The sequence below is a fragment of the Chrysochloris asiatica genome, unplaced genomic scaffold (assembly GCF_000296735.1).
Source record: "Chrysochloris asiatica unplaced genomic scaffold, ChrAsi1.0 scaffold00274, whole genome shotgun sequence".
NCBI classification, from domain to species: Eukaryota; Metazoa; Chordata; class Mammalia; order Afrosoricida; family Chrysochloridae; genus Chrysochloris; species Chrysochloris asiatica.
Window position 1 is genome coordinate 3,867,985 of NW_006408792.1, and position 10,379 is coordinate 3,878,363.

General features: G+C 36.5%; 1 protein-coding gene across 1 annotated transcript in view; it reads right to left on the bottom strand.

The window, feature by feature from the left end:
• Nucleotides 1-10,379, bottom strand: part of HLTF (helicase-like transcription factor) — a 94,602-nt gene that overhangs the window by 32,440 nt on the left and 51,783 nt on the right. The window contains exons 15-17 of the mRNA XM_006874398.1: nucleotides 2,218-2,361; nucleotides 1,326-1,464; nucleotides 454-589 (exon numbers count right to left, since the gene is read on the bottom strand). Of these exons, the coding sequence (XP_006874460.1) occupies nucleotides 454-589; nucleotides 1,326-1,464; nucleotides 2,218-2,361 (419 nt within the window). The remainder of the gene's footprint in view (nucleotides 1-453; nucleotides 590-1,325; nucleotides 1,465-2,217; nucleotides 2,362-10,379) is intronic.

The window sequence follows — 10,379 nt, forward strand, 5'->3', positions numbered from 1 at the left end:
AAAAACAAAAAAACTGAACCACATTAGCTTTTGTCATTGTTAAGTACCGTGGAGTCAGTTAAGGGGAGAGGAAGCTTTTAATTAAGTGATAGTCATCTTTCCCCTAAGGAGCTCTGGTAGCAGAGTGGTTACGAATCGGGCTGCTAACCTCAAGGTCGGCAGTTCAAAACTACCAATGGTTCCGGAGGAGAAAGATGAGGCGTTCTGCTCCCGTAAAGATTTACAGCCTCAGAAACCCTGGTTTCCGAAACTATGATTCGGAACTGACTCCACGGTACTTAATAACAACAACAACAATAAACCAGTAAGTTATCACAGTCAAAGGCACTAAGTCAAGAACACATTCTGGAGAGGAATATTCAAATTAAAATAGTAATGAAGTTGCTATCAGTGTAATCTGTTAACAGAAATTATTTGTAGCTAATATTCATCAGCTAGGATGCTATGACCTACCTAAGTCCACCTTCATCTCCCATGGTAACAGGACGCTGTATTGTTCTGTGCCACCATTCTCTATCAAGAAATGGTTTCAGTTTTAAAAAAGAAAGAAGGGACCACAAATCCTTTAAGGAATTCTGGATTGGAGTACCTAAAAAATAATAAGCAACGATCATAACCCTCTAACCAATTTATCTAACCAGAATATTCATCTAGTCCAGAGACAATACCAGCTGAAAACTGGCACTATGTCAAAGGCATACCAGCTGATTAGCAAGATGTGACTATAATCTCTCATTAAATATATGACGGGAGTTCAAATAATTTATAGACCATGAAATCGAAAGATAATGGGATTTTTTTCTCAAACTTTTGATGCCCGTTTGTATACACAATCTCAAATTCTAAGTTTGCTCTACTCTTTAGGTCTCAAATCGCAACAATAAAAAAAAAAAAAAACCACAAACTTAAATTCCTAATTTTACCCAGTAAAGTTAATGTCTTGTCAATATTTGATTATTTGGTTTTTAAATCAGCCACAATAGCAAGGAAAAAACGTGTTCGAGTTTATATTCTCTTCCTCATTTACTACTAAATGTCATGAGCAGTAAACTGACTCCCAAATGGATAACAAGTCAGTAAAAATTCTGATTAGAGAATTTCCAAGGTTCAAGAATAATTCTATTAATTATGACAAGAATTAACTTTGAATCAAATGTTGCTGTAACGTACAGTTATGAAACACAAGTGAAAACTTTTTATTAAGTGACATGATTAACTTTGGGACAGATTTTATATTCACTTGAAGCTTACAAATTAATTTCACAAAATTAATACATTTTGGAGCATTAACTCATAGAAAAACAAAAACCTCCTGTTATGATTACCTGTCAATACCCATCTTCTTTCTGCTTCTAAATCAAGCACAGCTTTTGTCTGCTGAGCATTTGGATTTCGTATGGCATGTCCTTCATCCAGGATCACTCTTAGCCACCTTATGCTATGTAATGGACTGTCCCCTTTAGTCTGAAATAAATTTTTTGATATGAACTAATTAAAAACACAGAGGAGTAAAATAGTACTTAACGTCGTTTGCTAAATAACAAGTTATTATACTTTAATATCAACAAACACTTTGATAGCACTTTCCATGTACCAGGTATATACGAAGAGATTTCAAGGTCATTGAAAACTGGAATTGAAAGATAATGGGATTTTCCCACAATTTCTTTGAAGCACCCTGGTATCCATATTAATTAAATCATTGAATTCCCATATACTGATGAAGACAGAACTACTATAATCCCTGCTAAAAGATGAGAAAATTTGAGCTACTTAACTCACCATGGCATTAAGTCGCTCAAATTACCAGAGCTGGGTAATGGCAGAACCAGCATTCATATTTAGGCAGTGTTATGTTACTACTGCTAAATAAAAGCTCACTTTCACAAACAGATTATGGGGCTTCAAAGTTTACAGAAAAACTCCAGTATCATTCAATGACATTTTACACAAACTTTTATTAATATATTGAAAAAGAAAATAAAACTATAAACTGCTAAAAATACATAAGTGATAAGAATTTAAAAATCTGACTTAATATTCTAAATTAAAAATATTTCTATAAAGTACAATTCTTTTTACAAAATGCTAAATACTTAATAATTTTCTATACATTCCTAAGTATTTAAAAAGAAAGACCTTATTAAGTATGACTTTCACAACACTTTGTAACATATTTTAAAAACCCTTTAAAAATTAAAGCAAAAGCATACTTACCCCATAATCATGAGTTAAAATGTTATATGTAGTCAAAACTATATCCTGTTTTGAAAGCAGAGCTGGATCTCTAATACGATCAGGACCATAATAAACACAGAAATTCAAGTGCACCTCTGATTTTATATGTTGTCCAAACTGGTCCTAAAAAAAAAAAAGTTTAATATTTTGAATAAGATTAGTGTCTGAATGAATATATGCTATACAAAGTACAGGATGACTTCTGGTGTGGCACTGTAGGATCAGCATTGGACTGCAAACCATAAGGCCTGCAGTTCAAACCCATCAGTTGCTCCTTGGAAACCCTATACAGGGTTGCTATAAGTCGGTACTGATTCTATGACACTTAGCAACAAAAATACAAAGCAGAAGGAGGTCTGGTGGCTCAATGATTAAGCAGTCAGTTAACCACCAAAAGGCAGGTGGTTCAAAGCCATCACGTGCTCTGTGGGAGAAAAGACCACTATTGTTGCCACTACTATCAATACATCTTATTAAGGTTCTTCCTTTTATGCTGACCCTCCACTTTACCAAGCAATGATGTCTTTTTCCAGGGACTGGTCCCTCCTGACATGTTCAAAGTACAAATGACAAAGTATTGAATGACAAAGCACTGCCATCCTTGCCTCCAAGGAGCATTCTGGCTCTACTTCTTCCAAAAAAGATTTGTTTGTTCTTTTGACAGTTCAAGTACTTTCAATATACATCAATTCTTCAAGGTCTTCCTTAATCATTGTCCAGCTTTCACATGAATGAGGCAACTGAAAATACAATGCCTTGGGCCAGGCGAACCTTAGTCCTCAAAATGGTATTCTTGCTCTTTAACACTTTGAAGATGTTGTTTTGCAGTTTTAATGGTTAGTGCTTAAATTTGAATAGTACTATTAACTAGTCTTCTTTGTAGGCATATGGATATTAGCTAAACAGATAGCCTTGTACTTCAAGATGGATCTTGAGATGTTCTTTTGGACAATTAATAAATGCCATTCCTTTGCTGTTTGAACTGCAAGGTTAGCAGTTCAAGTTCACCAGCTGCTCCTCGGAAACCCTATACAGGGTTACTATAGGTACGAACTGACAGCACATAATAAAACAATTCCTCTATATTTGTTCATTTCTGGCACAGTAAACCACAACTGTCCAATTCAAAGTCCATTTTAACTCACTAATACCTAGAATATCGACTTTTATGCATTCCATTCCATTTTTGATGACTTCCAATTTTCTTAAGATTCAGATTTCATACAGTCCAGTCAGATGATGGATGCTTGCAACTGTTTCTTCTCATTTTGAGTTGTGCCCCACTAGCAAATGAAGGTCCTGAAATCTTTGCTCCATCCACATCATGAAGGTCAACTCTAATTTGAGAAGGCAGCTCTGACCCAGTCATATATTCAATGCCTTCCAACCCAGGGGCTCATCTTCCAGCACTGTATTAGACAATGTTCCACAGCTATTCATAAGGTTTTCAGTGGCCAATCCCTCAGAAGTGGTCCATTTCTCCTCAGAAGCGTCACTGAAACCTATCCACCATGTGTGAGCCTGCTGATATTTAAAATACAAGTAACATAATTTCAAGCATCACAGCAACACTACATATAAGCCACAACAGTACAATAAACGGACAAACAAGTGGCGGCAAATGATATATGTTGTTGGTAAGTGCCATCGAGTTGGTTCAGACTCATAGTGACCCTGTATAGGATTTCTGAGGAATGGCCAGTGAGCTTGAACCACTGACTTTGCAGTCCAGCGCATTAACCCACAGCACCATACCAAGACTCTTAAATTATATAAGGAGAAGTTTAAAAATAAAGGGAAAAACAGGTATAAAAGTGAGAACGATATTAGTTTTATAACTATAAAATATCTGACTGTAGAAATGTATTAGGAAAATAAACTTACTCATCTATAGTACAAGTTAAGAGGCTTGATGTGGCACTATAGCATACACATCGGACTACTAACCGCAAGGCTGGCAGTTTAAACTCAGCAGTCACTCCTCAAAAACCCAACATATATGGTTGTTCTGAGTTGAAATAGACTCAACATCACTTAACAACAAGAACAGTACAAGTGAGAGGTCTATATAAACAATATGAATTTAAAAAGCAATAGAATATGTGAAGCCACAGGAATAAATGAAATTTCCTTTAAAAAAATCAGGTATAATGAGAAAAGAAGGTCAGGGACAGAGTGAAGGAAACAGCAATAGTTATTATCCATCTTTTGGGAGAAATGATATGATGTCTGGGATATGAATAAAAATATTCCAGCCAAGAAAAACAGGAGAGAATGAAACAAATGTGGCAAACTTTTGATAATTTTTCATGTAGCTAAGTACACTGGGCAATCATTAACATTTTCCATAATTTGTTTAAATACCATGCCTTCAGCAGAAAAAAACAGGCTGAAAAACAGTGGTCAAAGGTTTGTATAGCAAGCAGACAGGTTATGACTTGAGGAGCAAAGAACATAAAAATTCCAGTAAGAAAAACAAAGTGAATTTTTAATACATAATTTATGTTCATTCCAAACTGTTATAAAACAGTTTAGAAATGGTTTACAAAAGCAGAAATAACAAAAAGAGTAACAAAGGAGAAACTCAGAGTGAGCTCCCTTGATTGGAACCAATGAGTTCATTTTCCAACGAGACTATAGAGGGTGGGAGCAAAACCCAGACTAGTGTGGATAGAGCAGAGAATGAAACAAGAGTAAAATTGACAATGCAGAGGATTTTTCAAAAAACTCTGGTAAAGAAGGAAAGGAGAGAGAATTCAGTAAGTGTGAGGGAAAACGGAATCAACAGATCGTTTTAGAAATTTAACAATGCATATTTGTGAAGAGTTAAGACTTTGAAATATAATTTATTTTTAAATTTCCATGAAAAAAACAAACAAAAACTTTGATGATTGTCTATTTTATCTGTTAAGAGACTGCACTTACACACACACAAGCACACACAAACACAAGGATAAATCAAAAAGTAATGCTATTAGAGCTCCAGTGCACACATGCATGTGTTTGTTTTAAAACATGTTTAAATGTATCACTGGAATCAGTGGATACCTGCAGACAAGTTCTCTCAGTAATATATTTATCTTGTTTTGAATGCCTTCAAAACTTCAAAGAAAAAAAAAGTGTGTGTGGTGGGGGGGTTAATTTTGGTGCCGTGAGGAAAAAAATCTTGAAGTCAGGGCTTGTTGTTGTTAGGTGCCATCAAGTCGATACCCATTCATAGCGATCCTACACACAACAAAACGAAACACTGCCTAGTCCTGGGACAACCTTATAATCATTGCTACATTTGAGCCCATTGCTACTGCCAATGTGCCAATCCACCTTACTGGGGGTATTCCCCTTTTTCTCCAACCCTCTACTTAATCAAATACGATATTGTTCTCCAACGACTGGTCACTCCTGACAATATGTGCAAAGTATGAAAGACAAAGTATGGCCATCCTGGCTTCCTAGACTCACTCTGGCTGTACTACTTTCAACATAGATCTATTTTTTCTTTTGGCAGTCCATGGTAATTTCAATATTCTCCTCCAACACCATAACTCAAATGCATCAATTCTACAGTCTTCCTATTCACTGTCTAACTTTTCCATGCATATGAGGTTATTAAAAAATACCATGGCTTGGGTCAGGCGCACCTTAGTCCTCAAACTGACATCTTTGTTCATCAGCACTTTAAAGAGTTTTTGTGCAACAGATTTTTCCAACGCAATATGCCGTTTGATTTCTTGACTGCCACTTCAATGAGTATTGATGGTTGATTTGAGCAAAATGGAGTTTTTAACTTCAATCTTTTCTCCATTCATCATGATGTAATTTATTAGTCCAGTAGTGAGGACTTTTGTTTTCTTTACATTGATCTTCATCAGTATCTTAACTACTCTTGACTTTCAGTAAGCAAGGTTGTGTCATCTGCATTTTGCAGGTTAATGTATCTTCCTTTAATCCTAATGCTATATTTTTCTTCATATAATCCAGCTTCTCAGATTATCTGTTCAGCATACAGAATGAGTAAGTAAGTATGGTGAAAGAATATAACCCTGTCACACACCTTTCCTAACTTTAAACCATTCAGTGTTCCTTTGTTCTGTTCGAACAATTGTCTCCTTGGTCTATGTACAGGTGCTTCATGAACACAACTAAGTGTTCTGGAATATTCAAACTTTGCCATGTTGTCCATAGCTTCTCATGATCCATACAACTGGAAAACCTTTGTGTAGTCAATAAAGCACAGGTAAACATCTTTCTGATATTTTCAGCATTCAGTTAAGATCCATTAGATGTCAGCAATGATATCTCTCACTCCATGTCTTCTTCTGAATCTGGCTTAAACCTCTGGAAGTTCTCTGTCAATGTATGATTACATCCATTTTTGTAATATCTTTAGTAAAACTAAACTCACATGGGAAAACAATGATATTGTTGGATGATTTCCATATTCTACTGATTCACCACTCTGTGATGGGCATAAATCTAGATCTTTTCCAGTCAGTTGGCCAGGAAGCAGTCTTCCATATTTCTTGGCACAGATGAGTGGTAGCTTGCAGCGCTGCATCAGTTTGTTCAAAGATTTCAATTTGTACTCCATCATTTGCCAGTGCCCTATTCTTTGCCAATGACTTCAATGCACCTTGAATTTCTTCCTTCAAGATCACTGGCTCTTAATTACATGCTACTTCTTGAAATGGTTGAACATTGACCATTTCTTTTTGGTAGAGTGACTCTGTGGATTCCTTCCATCTTTTTTTGATGCTTTCTGCATCACTCAGTATTTTGCCCCTAGAATCCTTCAATATCTCAAGTCGAGGCTTGAATTTTTTCTTCAGTTCCCTCAGCTTGAAAAATGCTGAGCATGTTCTTCCCTTTTGGCTAACTCCAGATCTTTGCACATTTCATTACAATATTTGACTGTCTTCTTGACCTGACCTTTGAAATTTTCTCTTCAGCTCTTGTACCTCCTCACTTCTTCCATTTGCTTTAGTATCTTTACACTAGAGAAAAGTTTCAGAGTGCCTTCTGACATCCATTTTGGTCTCTTCCCTCTATCTTGTTTACACAATGACTTTTTGCTTTCTTCTGTATGATGTTCTAGATCTTATCCCACAACTCTTCTGTTCTTCGGGTGTCTAAGGTATCAAATCTATTCTTCAGATGATCTCTAAATTCAAATGGGATATGTTTAAGGTGATAGTTTGATAATTGTGGACTTGTTTCAATTTTCTTCAGCCTGAATTTGCATACAAGCAATTGATAGTCTAGTTCCACAATCTGCCCCTGGCCTTGTTTTGACTGATGAAATGGAGTTTCTCCATTATTTCTTTCCACAGATGTAGTCAGTTTGATTTCTGTGTATTCCATCTAGTGATGTCCATGTGCATAGTCATCGTTTATGTTGTTTAAAAAAGATATTTGCAATGAAGAAGTCCTTGGTCTTGCAAAACTGTCATGCGATCTACAGCATCATTTCTATCACCAAGGCCATATTTTCCACCTACTGATCCTTCCTCTTTGTTTCCAACCTTTGTATTCCAATTGCCAGTAATTATCAATATATCTTGATTACATATGTGATCAATTTCAGAATGAAAAAGCTGGTAGAATTCTTAAATTTCATAGCTACCTTTAGTGGTTGTTGCAAAAGTTTGAAAAACAGTGGTATTAACTGGTCTTCCTTGCAGGCATATGGATATTATCCTACCACAGACAATGTGGTACTCCAAGACAGATCTTGGTATGTTCTTGTTGATGATGAATGAGACGCTATTCCTCTTCAACTTGTCATTCCTAGCATAGTAAACCATGTGATTGTCAGATTCAAAATGGCCAATATCAGTCCATTTCAACTTACGAATGCCTAGTATTATCAATGTTAATACATTCCATTTCATTTTTTACAATTTCCGGTCTTTCTAGATTTCGTACATTCCATGTTCCGATTATTGATGGATTTTTACAGCTGTTTCTCTTCATTTTAAGTTGTGCCTCATCAGCAAATGAATGTCCCAAATGCTTTACTCCATTCACTTTATCAATGTCAACTCTACTTTGAGGAGGCAGCTCTTTCCCACATTTTGGGTACCTGCCAACTTGAGGGGCTGATCTTCTTGCACAATGTCTGATAATATTCTGGTGCAATTTGTCATGTTTCAATATTTGATAATCTGGTACTGACATTGTTCCACAACTATTCATAAGGTTTTCAGTGACTAAGTATTAGGGAGTATTCCATCTTTTCTTCTTCCTAGTCTGTGTTCATCTAGTATCTCAACTGAAACCTGTCCACTGTGTGTAACCCTGCTGGTATTTAAAACACCCATGGCATAGCTTCCAGATTCACAGCAACACCCGAGCCATCACAGTACTGACAGAAGAGTAGTGGAGGTTGGGGCTAGTTTCTTATTTTTTTGGAAGATTCAATGATTTGAATATTTGGGAAAATCACTGAAGCTTTTCAACAAATTTATGGGAATGCTCTGCAACATAAAACAAGATTTTAAATCAAGGACTGTAAGAAAGGTCAGTAAAACCTCAAAGATGAATTCAAGGCATAGAGGACAGCTCAGAAGGTTATGGTGACTGCTTTTCAGGATTCTCAAGGGATAATCTTAGTAAATTTTCGTGGGGATGGATCATAGGGGTTGATTAGAAAGTTTTAAGAAAAGTGAAATTTGCACTAGTGAGAAAAAGACCAGGAAACTTGTGCCGAGGGCACTTTTTTGTCATCACAACAGTATTCTGCACCTGCTCATTCTTCAAGTGAAGCAAGAGTTATCCCATGAGAATTTCATTGGGAAACTTTATTCCCAAAACTCAAAAAACTTAAAAGAAAATATGACTAGAGGCCCTCAAAGATATTAAAATTGCCATTCTGACATAGTGTCTATCACACAGCATTCTTCAGGGAAGTGTTAGAGAGATGGGAACACTGCCTTCAAAATGTAGAGACCTAGATGGACGATACGTTGAGAAACAATAATTGCACATTTGATATTTTGTCTAATAAAGGTTTCTATGATTTTTTCATTGGCTGAAGTTAAAAAAGGCAAGACAGGATAATTTCAGCCTGTTCTTTAGGATTTTAGGTCATTTACTTAGGGGTTAGAATGCAAATAGCTTGCAAATAGAATGCAAATAGCTTGAGAGACTGTAAAACTCTAATTCTGGACCAGGAAGCCCTATATTAACCTGTATCTCTCCTGGTCTTATCCCCTTTTATCTCAGAGGGGAAAACAGTCCCATTCTTTGCAAGACAAATACTTCAACCTGTATGTTAAGAGTTTATATTTGTTGCTGTTGTTGTTAAGTGCCGTGGAGTCAGTTTGACCCATAGAGACCCTGTATAGGATTTCCAAGGAGCAGCTGGTGAGCTTGAACTGCTGTCCTTGCAGTTCAAATGGCTTTGCAGTCTGGCGCATTACTCCACAGCGCCACACCAGGAGTGTATATGAGCTCCATTGTTTATAACTGGATGCCTAAAGTAAGTAAACCAGAGGTTGTCTGTGTTTCAATCTGGTCACCAGAAAACAATAGTAGTTATGAGGATTAAATAAGAAAGTGTTATTAAGAGCTCAGGAAAAAAAGAGCTCACAAAATGTTAAGTGTCAAGGTGGTTCCAACTGATAGTGACACTATGTTTTCCGAGGACCAGCTGGTGGAATTGAACCACTTACCTTGTAGTTAGCAGTCCAGTGCATATCCTATAGCACCACACCAGGTCACATATTATAAAATAAGGTATTGTAAAGGGGTTTCTTGAAAAAGGGCATCTAATAGTTAGTTTGTACATATGGTGGAGTCTTAAACACCTTACTCACATTGTTTTAGCCAGGTGCCGCTGAGTTGATTCAGACTCAGAGTGACCTTTTGTGGGGTTTCTGAGCAGCAGCTCATAGTTTTGAACCACTGACCTTTTAGATCAAACCAACATTACAGTTGAGTGCTTATCTTACAGCACCACACACTGGAGGATATGAAATGGTAGAGGCAGAAACACAAACAAATGTTATGATACCAATTAATAATGTTTTTACTTTCTCTACAACTGCCAAGGTCAGCAGTTTGAAACTACCAGCTGTTCTGCAGGAGAAAGATGAGGCTTTCTGCTCCTGTAAAGATTTACAGCCTTGGAAACCCTGTACAGG